The sequence below is a fragment of the Phaseolus vulgaris genome, chromosome 10, assembly GCF_051622355.1.
Source record: "Phaseolus vulgaris cultivar YP4 chromosome 10, ASM5162235v1, whole genome shotgun sequence".
NCBI classification, from domain to species: Eukaryota; Viridiplantae; Streptophyta; class Magnoliopsida; order Fabales; family Fabaceae; genus Phaseolus; species Phaseolus vulgaris.
The window spans coordinates 22853074-22876569 of NC_143507.1; the positions used below are offsets into that span (position 1 = coordinate 22853074).

Below are 23496 nucleotides of genomic sequence, written 5' to 3' on the forward strand. Positions count from 1 at the left end.
TGAAAGCAGTTTTTTTCTCATCATTGGGGTGCATCCGGATCTGATTGTACCCTGAGAAGGCATCCAAGAAACTCAGTAGTCGGCAACTCGAGGCGTTGTCCACAAAGGAATCGATGCTTTGGAGTGGGTAAGAATCTTTCATGTTGGGTTCAATAATGTCAAAGTTCAAGAGGGGGGGGGGGGTGAATTGAGCTTTTAAAAATTTCAAACAGATTCAGATTTATCACACGTCAGAGAAAAATAAATCAATTTATTTGACAATGAATAGATTTATTTTTTATACTGCTTATGTAGTAAGACAGTTATATCAGTTAAGGAATTTTTGATTTTAAGCAGATTGATTGGCAAACTATAATGACATTGATTTTTAGAGAGAAACAGTGAGAGCAGAACCAGTAAACCTCAACTATTAAAGCAAGTGATAAATGTTTGATTAAAGGCTTGACAATTAATTGAACAAATTTATTTCTAATTGAACAGATTCAATTTCTGACAGATTAACAGATAAAATAGTAAACGAGTGCAGGGATGAAGAGAGATTGAACATAAAGCGATTATATTGGTTCACTCAAATGAGCTACATCCACTCTCACCTAATCCAAGGTGAAATCCACTAACAAACGAATCAAAACACTTACACAACCACTGTTCTTGAACTCTACAAGAACTTGACACACCTTGCTGAAAAACACTATTTCAGCACACACAACTCTTCAAGAAACCCTATAAAGAAGAGTCTTACAATTACACTTTACAAAGAATTAAAAGATGAAATGAATACACCTGGTATGAGAATGCAGAAATCTGTCTTAGACCGGTAGAACAGAATGCACACAATGACAACACCTCCAACCAAGCCTTAGAACCAAGCAAGAACAAGCATAGTTTTTGTTTTTGAAAAACTTTTAAAAACTCATGCTTATTCAATGAAAAAATCCCCAGTCTCTGTTGTAAAACTTGTTTTCTTAATGTTACTTTTAAGTAAAAAACAACTCTCCTTTTATAAGAAACATTTTATAACAGACTTTTAAAAAAAACAGTTAAAGTAGTTATAAAAAGAACAAATTGAAAATAAAATGAACAAATTTATTTTCGAGAGCAGTGAGAGATTTAGTAGTTGTATGAGACTTAGTCAAACACCTTGGTGCAATGATAAAAATTGTGAAAAACCTTTTAAGAAACATGCACCAGTTTTAAAAAAGAATATATTTATTTAAAGAAGAACAGATTCATTTTCAAAACGATAACTTGAACTTCTTTACAAATGAAATTTAGTCGTTTTGATAGAAAGAAGACTGAGTTAAGATAAAACATGATTTTCAAAAAACACCTAATGAAGACATCAGTTTAAAAAAGAAGCTATTCATTTAGAAAATAACAAATTCATTTTCTATGCAGTAAAGGATATTTTTACAAAACATGTGTAAAACAATTTCAGAAAACTTGTGCTTGCTCTTATCACATAGTCAAGGGTTAGGAGGTGGGTTATCCAGCAAAAAGCCCACTTTAAACAACCTATAATCTATACCTAAGACATCCTCAAAGCACATACAAACACCAAGGTAAAATACACATTTGGCTTCATCAAACACTTTGTCTTGAAGGGGCAGCAACTATCTTCAACAATCTCCCCCTGTTTGATGGAGACAAATCCCCATAGCTCAGTTGCTTTGAAAAGAGAACAACACTTGTACTGCACCAAACACCAAATTGCAAAAGTTGAAACTAAACATAGCATAAAACAGCTTTAAGGTGCAGAGCGTAACTCCCTGTATCACCTAGCTTTACCTAGCATGATGAGCTATTTTTCTCCCCCTTTGGATTCATCAAACAACATGGAGAAATATAAATCCAGATAACAATCAAACATAAAATTTCAGAAAACACTACAAATTGTTCAACAGAAACATAATGCAAAAACATAAACTAGGAGAAAGATAAGCATAGAAACAAGGCACTTCTAATCCTTGTAGTACAGTTCTGCCAACTGCACATGAACACCCTCAATCTGATCATCAAGACGTGGGAACCTGGCTTGGGTTATTTTGAAATAGACTTTCTGTTCTTCTAACATGACATCAAAACAGTACAGTGTTGAACCAAGTGTGTTCAAGCTTTGAAGAATCCAAACCATTTGAAGGATGATGAAAGGCTAGTTGTGCTTGTTGTTGCTGAGCTGTCTTTTAGTTAGGATCTAGGGTAGATTTTATGTATAATCCACTCTTGATTGAATCCAAAGCATAATCATTCTCAATCTTTTAAAAGAAAAGTGTTTTTCAAACTAAGTGAAAAAAACAACCTGTTGTTTTGTCGAAACAAGCGATTGTTTTGTGCTTAGGAATTTTTAAAAAGGTTGAAAACTGTTTTCAATGGTTGACTTGCTGTCAAAACCAAAACAACCGATTGATTCGTGGAAACAACCGATTGTTTGTTTTGGTACCATAACAGAAAACTGTTTTGTGCTTTGACTGAGCATTAAATGACTTTCTAACTGTTTACACTCTAGTTTTTAATGGTTTGACCAATCTTTAAATGCAATGAATAGTTTGTTAAGATTTGATAACAAACAACAACTTTGAATATATACAGAAAAATAGATTTGAGTTTTTCAAGAGATTGGGATTTTGAAAAGTTGAGAATTGCTTAGGGATTGAGTTTGTTCAAAGAGTGTGAGATAGGATTTTTCATCTTGTATTGATTTAAGATTTGTTCTGTAACAAGTGTAATCCTTTGTATCTTTTGAAAGAAACCTTGTGTGTTTGCTGAGAAGTGTTGTGTGTTCTTGAGGGGATCAAGATCAGCATTCTTAGTGTTGTTGTGCTGGACCAAAGGGAGTGTGTCTCTTGAGGGGATCAAGGTCACTTCTTTGGTTGTGTTGTAAGTAATCTAGGGTTGATTGCTTAGTGGATTCCCTAGTGGTTTCTGGGAAGACTGGATGTAGCTCTGGGTTTAGAGTGAACCAGTATAAACCTTCTTCTTTGTGAAATCCCATCTTAATGAGAGTGGCATTGTCAATCTCATTCACAGCTTTGATAGTCTCATTCCTCTCATTAGAAGTATCAACACCAAAATAGTCAATCAATTTTGAAACAAGGATAGCATAAGGAAATCGATAATCAGCTAACCTTTTGGATTTCAACATGTGTTCCATTATAATGTAGACCCAATTAACTTTTATCAGATTCATAATGCAATATAGTAGGATTAAATCTTCTTCATGCAACACATCATGGTTCGTGCCTCTAGGAATGAGTTGCCATTCAATGATATAGGCAATTAGTCTTGGGGTCAAATTCAGATTACCTGCATGGAACCTGTTCACACTTAGGGATGGATCCCTTACACAACTTCGATAGTACTGAATTTTGTTAAACTCCTGAATCCCATTTGTATTCCCTTTGCCAACCTTCAAACCAACATACTTGATTCCAGCCACTGAATTCCATACTTCATTGGTGACTTTCATCTTAGTCCCTTTCACATAGGACACAAGGCTTTTCCCATCCAGAGTTAGATTGGTATAGAACACCTTCACTAGATCAGGATACACATTACCAGTCATTTCAAGAAGCTGCTTCAGCCTTTGATGTTTCAAGGAAGATCTGGTTTCGGCCAGATTTTCAGTTTTCAGCCAAGAGAACTCTAGGACATTAGGGATGTTGATTTGCTTCCTACTCATTTCATGGATTTAGGCAGTTATCCCCTCATCATCTCCAACAAACTAGTTTTCCAGTACTCCTTCAAAGCTGTTCTGCTTGTCCTGATTCTTCTTTTTCTGACGTGATGAAGAAGCCATGGTTGAACCAGAGTTGGGTCTAGAAGCACAACTAGAAACAAAGTTAGTGTATAGTGATAAAAATACAGTAACAAATAACCAAAGAAAGAACATTACCTTTTGATTCGAATAGTGACCAGTGAGTGTGAGCAATGTTATAACATAGGTTTATATAGAAGAAAAGAGATGGGTTGATGAGGCAGTTAAGAGCAGGGATACACGAAGATTTTATTCTCTGTATATGTGTAGAGAATCTTTGAAAAGGGGGAACAAATATTTTGAATCACGATGCATACATATTACACCAAGATTTAAGCAGCCAATGCATCAAATCAGTTACAAGACCATGACCAAACCGTCAAAGATTCAGTGGTTAATACCCACTAAGCCAGTCAATCAGTCAAAAATCAGATATTAAAGTTTCTCTTTCCTAGTCATCAGTATACCAGTATCAGAAAAAAATAAACACGTTTAATTGCGAATAAACAGATTTAATTTTTTTTTACTGCAAAGGACAATTAACATTTATAAGACCCAATTCATTCAACAGAAAATTAAATCTATCTTTGTCCAAGGGTTTTGTAAACAGATCAACAAGCTGTAAATTAGTACCATTGAACTTAATTTCACATGTTCCATTTGATATACGCTCTCTTAGAAAGTGATGCCTATGTTTTGTCCTTGAATGCATAATAGGATTTTTAGTTAAATTGATGGCACCTGTGTTATCACACAACAAAGGTATATTATTAAGTAAGATACCAAATTCATTTAATTGCTGCCTTAGTCATAGGGTTTGAGCACAACAACTCCCTGCTGCAATGTACTCTGCTTCAGCAATAGAGAGAGCAACACACGCCTGTTTTTTGCATTGCCATGAGATCAAGCTTGATCCAAGCAAGTGACAGGTAACACTGGTGCTCTTCCTATCAATCTTGCAACCTGAAAAGTCTGAATCAGAGTAGCCAGTCAAACTTAATGAAATGTTACCTGGATACCACAAGCCAAATTCTTTTGTTCCTTGTAGATATTTCAAAATCCTTTTAGCAGCATTGAAATGTGATTCATTAGGAGCAGATTAGAAATGAGCACACATGCACACTACAAACATTATGTCAGGTTTGCTGGCAGTGAGATACAACAATGATCCTATAAGTCCTCTGTACTTAGTCTCATCCACAGGATTTCCAGCAATATCATGATCCAAATGGCAGCAAGTTGAGAAGGGTGTGTTGATTGGTTTGCACTTGTCCATTCCAAATTTTCTCAACAGATCCTTGCAATACTTGGCTTGATTTAAGAATATGCCATCCTTGAGTTGTTTGACCTGCAAGCCTAGAAAATAATTCAACTCACCCTTCATAGACATTTCAAACTCACTCTTCATGATTTCCACAAATATTTCACACAATTCTCCATTGTTTGATCTGAATATGATATCATCCATATAGACTTCCACTAGAATTGTGTCATCCTTTTTCTTCTTAATGAACAAGGTTTTATCTAATGTGCCTCTGTCATAGCCTTGTGAGGTAAGAAAATCACTTAGCCTCTCATACCATTGTCTAGGGGCTTGCTTAAGCCCATAAAGAGCTTTCTTGAGTTTGAACACATGTTTTGGATGTTGATGGTTTTCAAATCCTGGTGGTTGTGAAACAAATACTTCCTCATTGATATAATCATTCCAGAAGGCACTCTTCACATCCATTTGGAATAGCTTGAATCCTTTGATGCAGAAGAAGGCAAGGAGCAGTCTGACAGCTTCAAGCCGAGCCACTGATGCATATGTTTCATCATAATCTATTCCCTTTTCTTGGTTATACCCTTTAGCCACTAGTCTAGCCTTATTTCTAGTAATCACCCCATGCTCATCCATCTTGTTTCTGAATACCCACTTTGTTCCAATGATGTTCATTTAAGGTATTCTAGGAACAAGAGTCCATACCTCATTCAGAGGAAACTGATTCAATTCCTTTTGCATAGCCAAAATCTAGTTGCTATCCTCGAGAGCTTCATTCAGAATTTTAGGTTCCTCTTGTGAAACAAATGCCATTCTCTCACACAGATTGTTTAGAGAATTCCTAGTTGAAACACCTTTTTCAATATTTCCAATGACATTATCAAGGGTGAGATCTCTTAGTGTCTTCCATTCTTTTGGTAAATCTGCAGAAGCAGAAGATTCTTTGACAACATGTGAGTCATCAGTATCTATATGAATCAATTCATTTTTTATGCAAAACAGATTTTAAATCATCACATTCTAGGTTCTCTGAAACTGGTTTTGGCATGTAATTATCAGATTCATCAAATACAACATGTATAGACTTTTCCACTGTTAGCAATCTTTTATTGAAAACCCTATAAGCATGACCATTCATAGCATAGCCAATATGAATTCCTTCGTCAGGTTTTGCATCAAATTTTCCCAAATTCTCTTTGCCATTATTCTGTACAAAACATTTACATCCAAACACCCTAAGATGACTAACACTAGGTTTTCTACCCTTATACAGATCATAAGGTGTTTTCTTAAGGATAGGCCTAATTAAGGTTTTATTTAACACATAAGCTGTAGTATTGACTGCATCTGCCCATAAATACTTAGGAAGCTTAGATTCATTTAACATAGTCCTAGCAAGTTTCTCTAGTGATCTATTTTTCCTCTCAACAACACCATTCTGTTGGGGAGTCCTAGGGGTTGAAAAACTATGTGATATCCAATGTTTTTCACAAAACTTTTCAAACTTAGCATTTTGAAACTCACCCCCATGATCACTACGAATAGATTTCACACAACATCCATTTTCATTTTGCAGAACCTTTGTCAATTTCTTAAAGGCTTTATAAGCATCATTTTTGTAAGCAAGAAAGAGAGTCCATGTATATATTTAGAATAATCATTAACAATAACCAATGCATATAGATTTCTAGCCAAGCTAGCAACTCTAGATGGCCCAAACAGATCCATATGCAGAACATCCAAGGGTTTCTTAGTAGAAATAATGTCTTTTGATTTAAAGGAAGTTCTGACCTGTTTACCTTTCACACATGCATCACAAAGCTTGTTGCTGACCTCAGACATCGCGCACCGGTACTTGGTAATGGGAGGGGGCCACGCGAAGTGGCCCCCAGACACATACCCGGGAGTCAGTCCGTCTATGAGGTTGCTATCCTAAGCCCGATGTTGGAGATCGATATCGGACCTCAGCAGTAGAGGGAGAAGATCGGACATCGGCCGTTAGGATGAAGTGAAAGGTCCCGTAAGAAGGGCCCTAGAATTTTGTTAAGATACAGTTAAAGACAAGAGATGTGTGGGAAGCCTAAGGCACGACGGATCCATGCATGTGGGATGTATGACGCATGAAGGTGCAACATCATGGAAAATCCTAGGACGCGTAAGGGCCCAGTAAAATTAGGGTTTCCAAGGAAGTTGCATGCATGGCACGTGGATACTTAGGGCACCCGCGAAACAGATGGCGCTGGATATTAGGTGCACCAAGTTGGGACCTAGGCGGCCACTCTGATTATTCGTTGCACTCTAGTTAAAGGAAGTTTATGTGCCAGATACGCTAAGATTACACAATAGCGGCACAGGGACACTTCCCAAGGAACCCTAGACAGCGGTAACAGAACAGAGGTAAACCCTAGTTTCAACCTATATAAAGGGTGCTAAGAACCCTAGTAAGGTACGCAATTTTTTAGACTGAAGCTATTTTATATACTTGGTGTTCTTTGCCCTAATACTGACTTGAGCGTCGGAGTGCAAACGGATGCTAGGGCGCCCCTTTTCCTTTGCAGGTGAGAAGTTTCTTGACGGAGAAGACACAGTTCTCAAGCAAGGATAGAAGGGCCAAAGCAGTCGTTGAAGTCAACCGGCGAGGCGAGTCAACCGGCGAGAACACCTATTATCCTAAAATTTTATACTAGGCAAACCAGAAACAAGATCCTTATATTTCAATTTATTCAAGTGTTTAGTGTGAATGTGAGCTAACCTTCTATGCCACAGCCAAGATTCATCACTCTTAGACAACAAACATTCCTTTAGTGAACCTGTTTCCAGGATATCCAAGAGATATATGTTATTCACTCTCTTACCAGTAAACAAAACCTTACCAGAGGGACCATGTGAGATTGTGCATCTATTTGACTTGAAGTTTACCTTGTACCCTTTATCACATAGCTGACTAATACTTAGAAGACTATGTCTTAGTCTTTCTACATACAGAACATTCTCAATGATGGTTGAACTCTTAGATCCAACAGTTCCTCTCCCTAGGATTCTCCCACGGTTATTATCCCCATAGGTGACATGTCCTTCTACCTTGAGTTTCAAGCTAGTGAATTTGGATAAATCACCAGTCATATGCTTTGAACATCCACTGTCCAAATACCACTGATTCCTCTTGCTACTTTTTTGCAAAACAAAACAAAATAAACTGCTCATGGTACCCCTTTTTGTCTAGGGTCCAACATTGATTAATACCTGTACCGCCCTGGTAGTCGGGAGTGATGACGTGGCATCCTGCTACAGTATAGGCGTGTTGGCAAGGCACTAGGCTGGCAGAAGGGAAGGAAGTCGGGGGGCTCGTGAAGCCGCCAGTTATTAAGTTGGCGTGTTCCGATCTCCAGCATATCAGAATAGGCGATCACCGGGTTAAATACGAAGTCGCCAGATGTGAACTCGGGCGACCAAGCAGTTGGAGATCGCCGGAGAAAGCACATCGCCGAAGATGAAGGAGAAGCAAATTATGAAGGCGGCCGGCGAGACCACAGGGAAGGTGTATGAGGACACCCTAACTCGCCAACTCCAGTAGAGATCGCACTCCCAAGTTAGCTATGCACTGGGCAGTACCATGCATAAGTAACTTAGCCAAAATGAGAGTAGAAGCAGCGCCAAGTCAAGGAGGCTCCAGATGATGGCACGTGTACGACTGGATGCAAGCCACGTGTCCAGGTCTGTAACTGCCAGGAGAGAGAAAACAACCAGGTATATAAGAGTTCTCAACAAACTTTCTGAGGTACGCACGTTCAGTTTATACTCTTTACGCTTGCGAGTTGTAGAGCTGACTGTGAGAGAGGATTTGCACGGTTCTTGTTCTCTTAGTATTTGGTGATTCGGTCACTGACTTGAGCGTTGGAGTGCGATCGGCCGCAGCGGCGCCGCTCTGTTTCTTTGCAGGTTCTTGAGGTGGATCTCGAAGAGGAACGGAGGTGAGAAGCGGTGCGCACGTCGATCCTTTGACGAGGCAGTTTCCAGCGTTCCGGTCAACAGGCAGGATCATCAGGCGCCCACCGTGGGGCCGTGTAAAATTTGCTCCCATCCACAGCGTGAGTTCTTGGAGGTTTTCGAAGTTTTCTGCGTGGTTGTGTGCTGGTGCAACCATCGTTCGCTGTTTGCTTGAGTTTCGTTCGGTGAATTCGCGTTTTATACCGTTCGTTTGGCTTTTCGATCGGTGGAGTGAGGTTTCCTGCTGTTTACACGTAATTTGTTTGGTGGAAGTTCGAGTTCTTTCGCTCGTTTGGTTGTCCGTGGGGAAGCGGTGGTTTCTGGTGAAGTTGTGGTTTTCTTTGAAGGTTTACGGTGTTCTTGAGTTTTCTTGCGCAGTTTCGCACTGTTTTCTCCGATTGATCGCTGATTCGATCGTGGTTGAAGTGTCGTTCGCTGCATTCTGAGATTCGCTGAGTTCATGAGAAAAATGAGAAGCAATCGTTCAAGTCCAGTTGCGCCCGTTGCTGCCGAAGGCGCCGCCGCCATGACCATGGCGCAGATGGCAGAGATGATGCGTTCGTTGCAGGCAACTGTGGAAGCCTCACGCGTAGAGCAGGCGAGAATGCATGAGGACCTGGTCGCCTCTCGCGCCAGGAACGAGGAGCTTAGCAAGATGACTGAGGAGCTGCGTCGAGCTCTTCAAGAGCAGCAAGGGCGTTCTTCTGCTGAAGAGGTGGCGCCGTCGACGCCACCTCGTGTTTTCCCTATGCCTTTTGTTCAGGCGATTACTGACACGCCTATTCCCACGAGCGTGGTTCCGGTTAAGGCTGTCTTTACCGGCGTAGAGGATCCAGAGGCTCATCTAACCACGTTCCATACGCAGATGATGCTGTCGGGAGGGTCAGACGCCGTCTACTGCAAGATGTTCGTGAGTACGCTCCAGGGAACGGCGATGGAGTGGTTTGTGAGCCTGCCTAACGGCCACATAACCAATTTTCAACAGTTCTCGAAGATTTTTGTTGAGCAGTACATCGTGAATAAGGCACCACCCAGGGTGTCTTATGATCTGTTTGATATAAGGCAGTACCATGGAGAGTCCCTCAGAGATTACCTGAATCGCTTTGGAGCGCAGATGGTCAGATCGCCGGCCAAGGATGAAGAAATGCTGGTCTATGCTTTCAAGAAGGGCGTGCAGCCAGGACCATTCTGCGAGGCCTTGATCAGGGCTCACCCCGCGACGTTTGCTGAAGTCAGGCGACTTGCGGTGGCTCACATCGCCGACGAGAGTGAAGTCGCCGAGAAGAGAGGAAGCGTGGATCCCGCCAGGCCACGCGCCCAGACCAGGATCCAGCCGCAAAGGGTGCTGGAAACAGCGGCGGCGGCCAGGAGGGACCAGAGGACTCGCCATCCTTACGACAGGAGGAACAAGGGAAGGAGCCAGGGGCGCCAGCAACCAGCACGCCGGGAATACAATCGCCCGCCCAAGCACAAGTTTGTCATGGGACTAGCGGATCTAATCGCCATTCCTAATATATCTGCTAGGTTGAAAGCGCCTGAGAAGGTGGGCGACAAGGTGCTGGGGTCGAAGCCGGATGCCTGGTGTGAGTTTCACCAAGGCTTTGGCCACACTTTGGACTCGTGTTTGTCCTTGGGATATCAGCTCGACGATCTGGTTAAAAGCGGGTTCCTAAATGACTATCTGCTGGATAGGAGGACGGGGGGAGCGTCGAGTTCCCAGCCAGCAGGTGGAGAAGCCCAGCAACACGAGATGCCTATCCACGGGGAGATCCACACCATTGCAGGGGGCTTCTCAGGTGGTGGATGCACCGCATCGCAGAGGAAGAAGTACGCGCGATCGGTGATGACAGTGGATATGTTTGAAGATCACTCGCCGGAAGTGGACATTACGTTCACCAAACAGGATCTTCGGGACGTTGTGCCCCATGACAACGATCCCATAGTCATTTCGTTGGTTACAGCGGGAAGGAAGGTCCACAGAGTTCTGGTGGACCAAGGAAGCTCGGCAGACGTGATGTTCTGGCCGACTTTCACGCAGCTGGAGTTGCCCCTTGACCAGCTAAGGCCCTATGGAGGGTGCCTATATGGGTTCGCTGGTGACCAGGTGGAGGTCAGGGGGTACATTGAGCTCAGAACCACGTTTACAGATGAGGCTGGGTCGAGGACGGAGAAAATCAAGTACCTCATCGTAAACGCTCCTTCAGCATACAACATCCTGTTGGGAAGGCCCACGCTTAACAGGATAGGCGCCATCCCGTCGACTCGGCACATGAAGGTAAAGTTGCCATCCATGGAAGGGGTGGTGATCACGATCAAGTCTGATCAGAAAGAAGCGAAAAAGTGCTATGAGAATAGCCTGAAAAACAAGAGATCGGTGAGTTATGTAACAACCACCCCACCTCCCGGTGTGAAGCCCAGATCGACGGTAACCGAGGAGGCCGCCGGAAGAGATGTGGAGATGGGGGATGCTGAGCTGGGGGAGAAGAATGCTGGTCTGGAGGAGGAAGAGGAGCGGAATCGCCCTGAGGAAGCGAGGGAGCAGGGAATCGCCAGGGCGGTGATCGCCAGAGAATCCAGGCCAAAACCTGTCGAGCAGTGGCTCGAAAAGGAGATCGGAGGAAAGATCTTCAAGCTGGGAAGATCTCTGGAGGTCGAGCTCCAGGACCAGATCGCCAAGGTGATTGAGCGGCATCTGGACGCGTTTGCATGGTCCGCTTCGGACATGCCCGGGATTGATCCCGACTTCTTGTGCCATCATCTGGCGATGGACAATTTGGTGAGACCGGTGCGACAAAGGAGAAGAAAGTTCAACGAGGAGAGGAGGCAGGCGATCAGGGACGAAACACAGAAAATCCTCGCTGCAGGCCACATCAGGGAAGTCCAGTACTCTGAATGGCTGGCAAATGTCATGCTGGTGAAGAAGAGTAACGGGAAATGGCGCATGTGCGTCGACTTCACCGACCTGAACAAAGCTTGCCCAAAGGATTCGTATCCTTTACCAAGCATAGATGCCCTGGTCGATAGTGCTGCAGGGTGTAAGTTGCTGAGTTTCCTAGATGCCTTCTCAGGATATAATCAGATCAAGATGCATCCCATGGATGAAGAGAAGAAAACCTTCATGACGGAGAGATCGTGCTATTGCTATAAGGTGATGCCGTTTGGGCTGAAGAACGCGGGGGCCACGTACCAGAGGCTGATGGATCGAGTACTTGCACCAATGCTGGGAAGGAACGTGCAAGCGTACGTCGATGACATGGTCGTGACCTCGCAGGAAAAAAGCAAGCACGTTGCAGACTTGGAAGAATTGTTCACGACGATCGCCAAGTTCAAGTTAAAGCTCAATCCGGAGAAATGCATTTTCGGCGTGGAGGCTGGAAAATTTTTGGGTTTCCTCTTGACTGAAAGAGGAATAGAAGCCAACCCAGACAAGTGTGCCGCCATCTTGGCGATGAGGAGCCCAGCTACGGTGAAAGAAGTCCAGCAGCTAACAGGTCGGATGGCAGCCCTATCTCGCTTCGTGTCAGCTGGCGGAGAAAAGGGGCATCCCTATTTTCAGTGTCTGCGGCGCAATAATAAGTTTGTTTGGACGAAATAGTGCGAGGAAGCTTTCGTCAAACTGAAGGAGTATCTGGCGAGCCCGCCGGTTCTGTGCAAACCGCTGGTGGGAATCCCTGTCAGGTTGTATTTTGCTGTAACTGAGAGGGCGGTGAGTGCGGTGCTCGCTCAGGATCAAGATCAGGCTCAGAAGCCTATCTATTTTGTGAGCAAGGTGTTGCAGGGCCCCGAAACGAGATATCAGGCCCTGGAGAAGGCTGCGCTGGCTGTGGTGTTTTCGGCGAGGAGGTTGCGCCACTACTTCCATAGTTTCACAATACTGGTGATGACTGACCTGCCCATCCAGAAGGTCTTGAAGAAACCCGACGTTGCGGGAAGGATGGTGAAGTGGGCAGTAGAGTTGTCAGAGTTTGATATTAAATATGAGCCCCGAGGCCCGATCAAGGGGCAAATCTTTGCAGATTTCGTGGTTGAGCTCTCATCAGAGGCGACGCGGGTTGAAGGAGACGATTTCCGTTGGGTACTTTCAGTGGATGGATCGTCGAACCAGCAGGGCAGCGGTGCTGGAGTCATATTGGAAGGACCCAACGGCGTGCTGATCGAACAATCTCTGAGGTTCGCCTTCAAAGCCAGCAACAATCAAGCAGAGTATGAGGCGCTGATCGCCGGGATTCTGCTGGCCAAGGAGATGGGAACTAGGGTGCTGATGGCTAAGAGTGACTCACTGCTAGTCACGGGGCAAGTAACAGGCGAGTTCCAGGCTAAAGATCCACAAATGGCGGCTTACTTGGCGTACGTGCAGGAATTGAAGAGTTCCTTTGCCTCCTTCGAAGTATTACATGTACCCAGAGAGCAGAATGCCCGAGCTGACTTGCTAGCTAAGCTCGCCAGCTCAGGCAAGGGGGGTAGGCAGAGGACGGTGATTCAAGAAACTCTGAAGACGCCGAGAGCATTTGTGGCAGATCACCTGGTCCTTCAGATCAGCAAGTCGACGGAGAACGCCGCGAGAAGCCATAAGTCCCTGACGCAAGAAACTCTGAGATCGCCGAGAATTAGAGCATGCCGAGGAGAGAAGATAAATGTGATGCAGGTCTGCGCTACCCATGAGCCAGACACTTGGATAACACAGTACAAGCGGTGCCTGGCAGATGGCCTTCTCCTGCTGGATCCGACTGAGGCTAGGAAGGTAAAGAAGAATTCTAGCAAGTACACCCTGATTGATGGCGATCTGTACAGGTTTGGGTTCACTCACCCGCTCCTGGAATGTATACACGGCGAGAAGTGCATGAGAATCATGGCGGAGCTCCATGAAGGTATATGCGGAAGCCACGTCGGGGGTCGAGCTCTGGCCGCGAGGACTCTCCGTGCAGGATACTACTGGCCATCCATGAGAGAAGATTGCAAGAAGTATGCCCAATGTTGTAAACAATGCCAGCAGCACGCCGATTGGCATAAGGCGCCTCCCGAGGAGTTGAAGTCGATATATAGCCCTTGGCCATTTCATACCTGGGGAATCGACATCCTGGGACCTTTCCCGCTGGTGATCAGGCAGATGAAGTACTTGGTGGTGGCGATTGAATATTTCATCAAGTGGATCGAAGCAGAACCAGTGGCCCAGATCACCGCACACAAGATCGAAGGTTTCGTGTGGAAGAATATCGTGTGCCGGTTTGGAGTGCCTAAACGCCTGGTGTCGGATAATGGGACTCAGTTTGCAAGCCACTTGTTGAAGAAGCTCTGCGAAGGGGTGGGAATTCAACAAGTGTTTGCATCCGTCGAGCACCCTCAGACAAACGACCAGGTGGAGTCAGCTAATCGGGTGTTGTTGAGAGGTTTGAAGAGAAGGCTTGAGAAAGCCAAGGGAAGTTGGGCTGAGGAGGTACCCCGTATAGTCTGGGCGTACCACACCACCGAGTAGTCAGGAACCCATGAGACCCCGTTCAGCTTGGTCTATGGGTGTGATGCCATGATTCCAGTAGAGATCCAGGAGAGCTCGCCGAGATTCCAGAACTTCGTAGAGGAAGACTCGAATGAAGAGAGAAGGCTGAACCTGGATCTACTGGACGAGGTCAGGGAAGAGGCGAGACTGAAAGCTGAGGCGGTGAAGAGGAGGATCGAACGAAGATACAACTCGAAGGTGATACCAAGGCAATTTAGAGAGGGCGATCTGGTGATGAGGAAGGCCCACCAGTACGAGATGGAGAATAAACTGTCGCCCAAGTGGACTGGACCGTTCAGAATAACCGAGGTGCTCGGGAACGGCGCCTACCGCTTAGAGACGCTGGAAGGAGGGGCGATTCCTCGCACCTGGAACGCCACGCACCTGAAGTTGTACTATAGTTAAGAGCTTTGTAAGTAAAGACAAACACAAAGGTCATATTACAATGTCTCTGATGAAACAGTTTGAAGGGGGCACTCTTTTTTCCCTAAGGAGGGTTTTTAATGAGGCCACCCAATAAAAGAAGAGTTTTCGAAGTATAAGGCGTTTTCAGATTGCATGTTTGCTTTTTCCCAAAAGTTTTGAAGAAAGACCTTATCGCTTGTACGTGATTTAAGGCAAGTAAAGATATATCGCATGTTTTCTAAAAAGTTTTTAAGTCCTCATCGTTTTTCGACGATTGGAGGCACCAGTTAAAGTTTTTAAGTCCTCATCGTTTTTCGGCGATTGGAGGCACCAGTTAAAGTTTTTAAGTCCTCATCGTTTTTCGGTGATTGGAGGCACCAGTTAAAGTTTTTAAGTCCTCATCGTTTTTCGGCGATTGGAGGCACCAGTTAAAGTTTTAAAGTCCTCATCGTCTTTCGGCGATCGGAGGCACCAGATGAAAGACCTCAACGCCCTCGCGCGTTCTGAGGCAAGATAAAGACCTCCTCGCCGTCGAGCGAGTGCAGGCGAGGAAGAGTAAAAAGTCCTCAGTGTTTCTGGGGGCGAGAAGATGTAACCCCTGGGGCAATGTAGAGGCACCAGTGAAAAGTCCTCCCTGTTTCTAGGGGCGAGAAGATGTAACCCCTGGGGCAATGTAGAGGCACCAGTGAAAAGTCCTCCCTGTTTCTAGGGGCGAGAAGATGTAACCCCTGGGGCAATGTAGAGGCGCCAGTAAAAAGTCCTCCGTGTTTCTGGGGGCGAGAAAATGTAACCCCTGGGGCAATGTAGAGGCAAGTTAAAGACCTTCTCGCCGATGAGCGAGTTCAGGCGAGCTAAAGACCTTCTCGCCGATGAGCGAGTTCAGGCAAGTTAAAGACCTTCTCGCCGATGAGCGAGTTCAGGCGAGTTAAAGACCTTCTCGCCTACATGCGAGCTTAGGCAAGATAAAATCCTTCTCGTCTCGAACGAGTTCAGGTATGATGCAGAGGGTGGAAGAAGTTTGGAAGGTGGCTAAGGTAGGTTCGAAGAGAACGCCTAGTCAACCGGTCTTTTGTTCTGAAGTCCAGGGAGGTAAAGAAGGATCCCTAAAGGCGTTTCTACCCCCAGACAAAGAAACAATGGCCAAAGCATGAGGCTAGAAAGAAGCTGATATCACCAAGAGTCTTTGGCGATCAGGAAGAGTTCAAACAGCGGCGAGAAGGTTAAAAGACCTGTTTGGTGAAGCAGGTCGAATGGAGCGGTGTTTGAGCCAGTGACTGAGTTACAGTTCATTGCTTGAGGGATATTTTTACGATAAGGTTAATTGCCTTAAGGTTACGAATTGTTAAGTGTTTGTTGCTTAAGGCTGAAGTGATCCGAAGCAGTCAAGCCAAAGGTTGTACCTACAGTTTTCCTAAGTCATTTCTTTGAAATTAAACAAGCAAGGAAAGTTGAAGCGAGTGAAGAAATTATAAAAGGGAAAACGTAGCCTTTGTCATTAACAGTTAACAGTTCAGAGCATATACACGAAGGGACATAAAGTTTATTACAAGTTATTATACAAGGGAAAGCACAAAGGTAGCAGATGAAGAAGAATTGATTAGTCTTCAGCAGGAACGACTTTTCCATCCACCACTTCATTGTTCAGCGACACCATGTTGAGATCCAGGTCGGGGAACAGGCAAGCAAATTGTTCCCGCGCAGCTTCGAATCCAGCAGCCAGAATTTGAGCGGAGTTCAGCTTGAGTTCTTCAATTTGCTTCTGAAGTTCCTCAATCCGCTTCTTGAGGTCTTCAGTTTGCTCTTTCAGCTCTTTATTCTGTTGCTCCAGCTCTTCAACCTGTTTCTTGAGTTGTTCATTGATCTCTTGAGCGTGGAGAAGGTCTTCAGTAACCTTTTTGGATTCCGCTTGCGCTTGGGCCAGTTCAGCAACTGCCTTTCCTTTCTCTTCGTTGGCTTTGGCAAGATCAGCTATGGCGTCGTCCCTCGCCTTTTCCACCTGCCCAAGGAGGGTCTCTCGGTCAGCTGACCTTTTCTCTAGTTTTTGCACCTTGACGGCGTCAGCCTTCATGAGAGCCTCCAGGTCAACCACTCTGACGCGAAGGGGCACAATCTTGCTCTCCAGTTCAACCTTCTCTTAAGCAAGTTGATGCACCTTGTGGCGAAGGTCAGCGGCCTCCTTGCGCGCCAGCCTGAGCTCGGTGTTTATGGCATCCTCCACTCGGGAGTGTTCGATTTCTGCGAGCGTCAGGTTGAAAGACAACTTCTCCACCTCGACCCTCATAGTGCTGTTTTCGGTTTTGAGGTTGAAGAGGTCGTCTTGGAGCCTCCTGGTTGAGCTCTCCACAGCTCTGGTTATGATCGCTGGGATATCTTCTGCTATGGTCTTCAACTTGGCAGTTAGAGGCTCCCACATCCTTATGACCTCCAAAGGGAGGTTTGCTGCTTGTAGAGGCACCAGGTGAGCCTGTTGTTGGTTCTCGTCGCCACCTTCCTTAGCAGGTTCTTCAGTAGGCGCTTCCTGGCGTGGCGACGGAATCGGGGATTCGGTGATCAGAATCGGAGAGGTATGAGCAACCTCATCCCCGATTGGAGCAGCTTCTGCAGCTGAGGCGTTTGAAGGGGGACCCCCTCCAGCTGACACATATGGTGTAGAGGCGCTTGGGGGGTCCTCCATGAAGTTTGGCTCTTGGGCCTCAACTGCAGGTGGCGCAGTGGCCAGTGGGACCGCTTGGACTGGTGAGGCAGGAGCCCGTGGGGGTGGTGATGATGGAGGAGGAGCAGGCGTCGATGGAGGTGTTGAGGTTGGAAGAGGGGGTGGAGCAGGCGGTGAAGAAGGTGCCACCCTCTTCCTCTTTGAGACCAAACCATCTTCGGTGGCCTCGTCATCTTCTTCCTCTTCCTCGTGGATCACCTGAGGGGCTTTCCTTTTAGGTCTCTTGAGGACCAATTTCTTGCGTTGGGCAGGTTCCTTGGGAGGTGATCGCCCTTGGATGATGGCTGTCTCCACCATCGAGTTAGGCACCGTTTGAGAACCTGTCGCCAACCCGTGGTTTCGGGCGAGCGCCTTCAGTTCAGCGAGCATGCCTTTGCCCAACATGTTATCTGCATGGAACGAAAATGCATGGGTTAACTCAAGGAAAAAATAAGTGCATAAGGTAGTACACAGCAAAGCAGATGATATGTGCAGGAAAGATAAAACCAAAGTCTTGCGCATAACGCACAAGACGCCCAGAAACAGCTAAACAGAAGCAATATTAAAACAATAGTTTTTAATGTTCTAACCTATTCGAATTTCTAGCTGGTCTTCGTAAAATTCGAAGCAGATCAAGGTGGTGGTAAGGAAAGTAATGTTGGCGTCCACCACCCTTTTCCAGAAGAGACAGAGATCTCTGTCCAATGCTCCCATGCTGTCAGGACTTTTGGGTCTCCTGAAACAGCTCTTGGACTCTTTCTTCCCCTTGTCCACCCAGTACAAGGGGAAGCCGTCGAGAAGGGAGGCGTCCTTGTCATTAGCGTGCACTTGGACGAACTTCCCCTTCCAGTCCTTGTAGGATTGCTGGAAGATAGCAAAGATGGACCTCCCAGCAATCGCGTTCAAGCTAACCCACAGGCGGTCTCCTGGGTGCTTGGCTTCAAAGAGAAACAGGAATACATCCACGGATGCGGGCAACCCCAGGTGGTCGCACATCACTTGAAAAGCTCGAACAAACGCCCAGCTGTTGGGGTGAAGCTGGGCGGCGGCAATGTTGAGCTCGGTAAGGAGTTCCCTCTCGAATCGGGTGAAAGGGAACTTGAGCTTCACCTTCTTGAATAAGGTCGTGTAGACGAAGCAGAAGGGCCCGTCGGCGCTCACCTTGTCATCGGCACAAACAGGCAGATCGGGGGGGCAAGGCAGCACCATCATCTTCTCGTCGTGCTCCTTGTGAAATGATTGATGAAGCTCATCCCCCTTAGTCAGCCGCAAAACTGCTCCCGCAGTGTTCACAGAGGATGTCTCCCTCAGAAGGGTCGAGTTGGCCCAGGGATACAAGGTTTTGAAGTCCGGCAGGGGAACGGGGGCTCCTCCGGCGATAGGTGGAGTCGCCTGGGCCAGGACAGGACGGGAAGACGCAGGCCTCTCAGCCTGGGAAGATGAAGCGCCACGAACTCGTGGTGGATCGTGTGCTTGTGAAGGGGGGTTTCTTGATGAAGGAGGAGGATTCGGGGTGATCTTTGTGCGAGTCATGGTTGCAGCTGCAAGGGAAGAAGAAAAGGAAAAATGATCAGGGGTTACAGAGGCTGACTCGATCATAGAAGGAAGGTGAAAAACGAACGAATGTAGGTTCGTTGCGACGATTGACGAAGCCCTAAGTTACGCAGAAGGAGAAATGGAAAAGCAACCCACAGCGTATGCACCAGGCAGTTACAGGATGATGCGAATCGGTTAAAATACAAGGAAAACCAGCAGAAGAAGGAAAGTAGGTACCTTTTGATGATCAGGAAAACGATGAAGGTTGATGGTGATTCAGAATGCTGGAGAGCGCTGAGAGTTTTCCGCAGAAGAAAGTTAGAGCGTTCGTGAATGCGAGGGAAAGTGATGGAACAGTGTTGAGTGAAAATGGGTTTAAGGGTTTTTTTCGAAATGGGTTTAGGAAGCGCAAACGGCAGCTGAAGAGAGCCGTTGATGAAGCCACGTGTCGAGCGATGAGTGAGGGGTTTGGTGGAGCGTCAGAAAAGCAGAAGGTACAACCGTTTGGAATTCTGCGTCAGTGCCACGTAGACCGGTGTTGACGTGACTCTTTCAGTATTTTCGCTAGACAAGTCTTCGCTTAAGACTGGGGGGCTTGTGTACCGCCCTGGTAGTCGGGAGTGATGACGTGACATCCTGCTACAGTATAGGCGTGTTGGCAAGGCGCCAGGCTGGCAGAAGGGAAGGAAGTCGGGGGGCTCGTGAAGCCGCCAGTTATTAAGTTGGCGTGTTCCGATCTCCAGCATATCAGAATAAGCGATCACCGGGTTAAATACGAAGTCGCCAGATGTGAACTCGGGCGACCAAGCAGTTGGAGATCGCCGGAGAAAGCACATCGCCGAAGATGAAGGAGAAGCAAATTATGAAGGCGGCCGGCGAGACCACAGGGAAGGTGTATGAGGACACCCTAACTCGCCAACTCCAGTAGAGATCGCACTCCCAAGTTAGCTATGCACTGGGCAGTACCATGCATAAGTAACTTAGCCAAAATGAGAGTAGAAGCAGTGCCAAGTCAAGGAGGCTCCAGATGATGGCACGTGTACGACTGGATGCAAGCCACGTGTCCAGGTCTGTAACTACCAGGAGAGAGAAAACAACCAGGTATATAAGAGTTCTCAACAAACTTTCTGAGGTACGCACGTTCAGTTTATACTCTTTACGCTTGCGAGTTGTAGAGCTGACTGTGAGAGAGGATTTGCACGGTTCTTGTTCTCTTAGTATTTGGTGATTCGGTCACTGACTTGAGCGTTGGAGTGCGATCGGCCGCAGCGGCGCCGCTCTGTTTCTTTGCAGGTTCTTGAGGTGGATCTCGAAGAGGAACGGAGGTGAGAAGCGGTGCGCACGTCGATCCTTTGACGAGGCAGTTTCCAGCGTTCCGGTCAACAGGCAGGATCAATACCTTTCCTTTGGAAGCCATTTGGCCAAGCTTTTAGGAACAAGGTATTTTCTAGAAATGCATGTCCTAGAGGTATGTCCATATTTCATACAATAAAAGCAATTAATAGGATGTGCCTTTTTGCCACTGTGAAAAGAGGAAAACCTTGTTTTTGCAGGAACAAAGAAGCTTCATAGTTTTTTAATATTGTTTGTCTTTCCAGAGTTATATCCAATTCCATTTTTATTAAAAACAACATTCTGTGACCCTAGTAAAGCCTCAAGATTATCTCTTCCTTTAGTGAGATTAGACAAAGTTTTCAGCAAATACTCAACTTGTTTTTCCAGCATTTTACAGTTATCACAAGTTTTTATAGAGGCATGCAAACATGACAATTCAAGGCTTACAAGATCTGGTTTAGCTTTATGCAATTCTTCCTCAAGTGATTTTACCTTAGGTGCAAGAAAATTATTCACATTTTGTAGTTTAGAATAGATAAAAGCCAGCCTATTTGCCTCATCATGAGTTTCTTTAAAAGCTGCAAGCAATTGATCATAGTTGTCAGATTCCATAGAAAACTCACTAATCGAATCAGATATTGATTCTTCATCATTCATCATGAAGCACAAATTTGTTTCTTCACTTCCTGTTGAGGAGCTGCTCGTTGAAGACACTTCATTATTTTCCCAAGAGATGTAAGCTCTTCTTCCCTTACTTCTTTCAACCTTCTTGCTGGTTGGTTTCTCCTTTATTTGGGTATTTGGACAATCACTCTTTATGTGTCCAGTTTTACCACATCCAAAACAGGTATAGTTAGAAGAATTTAATTCATTAGGTTTAGGATACCTCCTTTTCTGTTGAGTCATATCCCTGCCTTTCTTCTTTAAGAATCCGCTGAATCTTTTGGTGACCAGACTTATTGTTTCATCATGTTCAACATTCTCTATTTCCTCACTGATATCATTATGTGCACTTTCTTTCAATGCCAGTCCTTTTGTTTTCTTTTCCACAGTTTCTTGTTCTTTAAGCCTTTTGAGCTCCAGCTCATGCTCCATCAATTTTCCAAACAGTGCAGTAGTGGACAGCTTTGACAGATCATGACTTTCTGATATGGCAGTCACTTTGGGTTGCCAGCTTCTATCAAGGCACTTCAACACCTTTATATTGAGTTCCTCTTTGTCAAACACCTTTCCCAGTCCAGTAAGATGATTTACAATGTGGGTGAACCTTATTTGTACATCAGCAATGTTCTCTTCAGGTTGCATCCTGAAAAGTTCATACTCTTGAATGAGTGAGTGTTTTCTTGATCTCTTCACATCCTTTGTGTATTCATGAGTAACTTCCAAAACTTCCCACATCTCCTTAGCCGAACTGCATTGAGATATTATGAAGAATTCATCCATTGTTAATGACAAAGTTATGATGTTCTTGGCTACAAGATCATATTGAGCCTTCTTCTTTTCACTCTCACTCCATTCAGATCTTGGTTTTTCCACTTCTTCATCTTTGACAACCTGCATTGGCACATAAGGTCCATGGACCACAACCTCCCAAATACACGAGTCAATAGATTCCATGAAAATTTTCATTCTTATTTTCCAGAATGCATAATTCATCCCACTGAACATAGGGGGTCTATTAATAGACCAACCCTCAGCAAAAAGCACTTTAAACTCAGACATATTGCAAACAAACTTGAGTAAAATACAAGTCCTAGCTCTGATACCAGTTGTTGGGTTCAATAATGTCAAAGTTCAAGAAGGGGGGGGGGGTGAATTGAGCTTTTAAAAATTTCAAACAGATTCATATTTATCACAAGTCAGATAAAAATAAATCGATTTATTTGACAATGAATAGATTTATTTTTTATACTGCTTATGTAGTAAGACAGTTATATCAGTTAAGGAATTTTTTATTTTAAGCAGATTGATTGGCAAACTATAATGACATTGAGTTTTAGAGAGAAATAGTGAGAGCAGAACCAGTAAACCTCAACTTTTAAAGCAAGTGATAAACGTTTGATTAAAGGCTTGACAATTAATTGTGTAAACTTCCACAAATCAGTGATTTCCAATTACGTTCAACAGTTCATACACTTTTAAAGGGATCAAACAAATTTTCCAGAAATCAAGAACAGAATGAACAAGCCCAGAAAGAACAGATTTATTTTTAATTGAACAGATTCAATTTCTGACAGATTAACATATAAAATAGTAAATGAGTGCAGGGATGAAGAGAGATTGAACATAAAGCGATTATACTGTTTCACTCAAATGAGCTACATCCAGTCTCACCTAATCCAAGGTGAAATCCACTAACAAACGAATTAAAACACTTACACAACCACTATTATTGAACCCTATAAGAACTTGGCACACCTTGCTGAAAAACACTATTCCAACACACACAACTCTTCAAGAAACCCTATCAAGAAGAATCTTACAATTACACTTTACAAAGAATTAAAAGATGAAATGAATACACCTGGTATGAGAATGCAGAAATCTATCTTAGACCAGTAGAATAGATTGCACACAATGACAACACCTCCAACTAAGCCTTAGAACCAAGCAAGAACAAGCATAGTTTTTGGTTTTGAAAATTTTTTAAGAACTCGTGCTTATTCAATGAAAAACTCCTCAAACTCTGTTGTAAAACTTGTTTTCTCAATGTTACTTTTAAGTAAAAAACAACTCTCCTTTTATAAGAAACATTTTATAACAGACTTTTAAAAAAACAGTTAAAGCAGTTATAAAAGGAACAGATTGAAAATAAAATGAACAAATTTATTTTCGAGAGCAGTGAGAGATTTATTAGTTGTATGAGACTTAGTCAAACTCCTTGGTGCAATGATAAAAATGTGAAAAACCTTTTAAGAAACATGCACCAGATTCAAAAAAGAATCTATTTATTTAAAGAAGAACAGATTCATTTTCAAAACGATAACTCGAACTTTTTCACAAATGAAACTCATACGTTTTGATAGATGGAA

At 44.4% G+C, this 23496-nt stretch overlaps 1 protein-coding gene across 1 annotated transcript; it reads right to left on the minus strand.

Annotated features, from left to right (window-relative positions):
• Positions 1-20695: 20695 nt before the first annotated feature.
• LOC137817873 (uncharacterized) lies at positions 20696-21907 on the minus strand. Its single transcript, XM_068621098.2, has one exon. It carries the CDS (start codon positions 21905-21907, stop codon positions 20696-20698), a length of 1212 nt encoding a protein of 403 aa, XP_068477199.2.
• Between the last annotated feature and the right edge of the window lie 1589 nt (positions 21908-23496).

Bases quoted from the DNA above. Each gene is read 5' to 3' on its own strand.
- LOC137817873 (XM_068621098.2), bottom strand. From the start codon at position 21,907: ATGGATGAATTCTTCATAATATCTCAATGCAGTTCGGCTAAGGAGATG.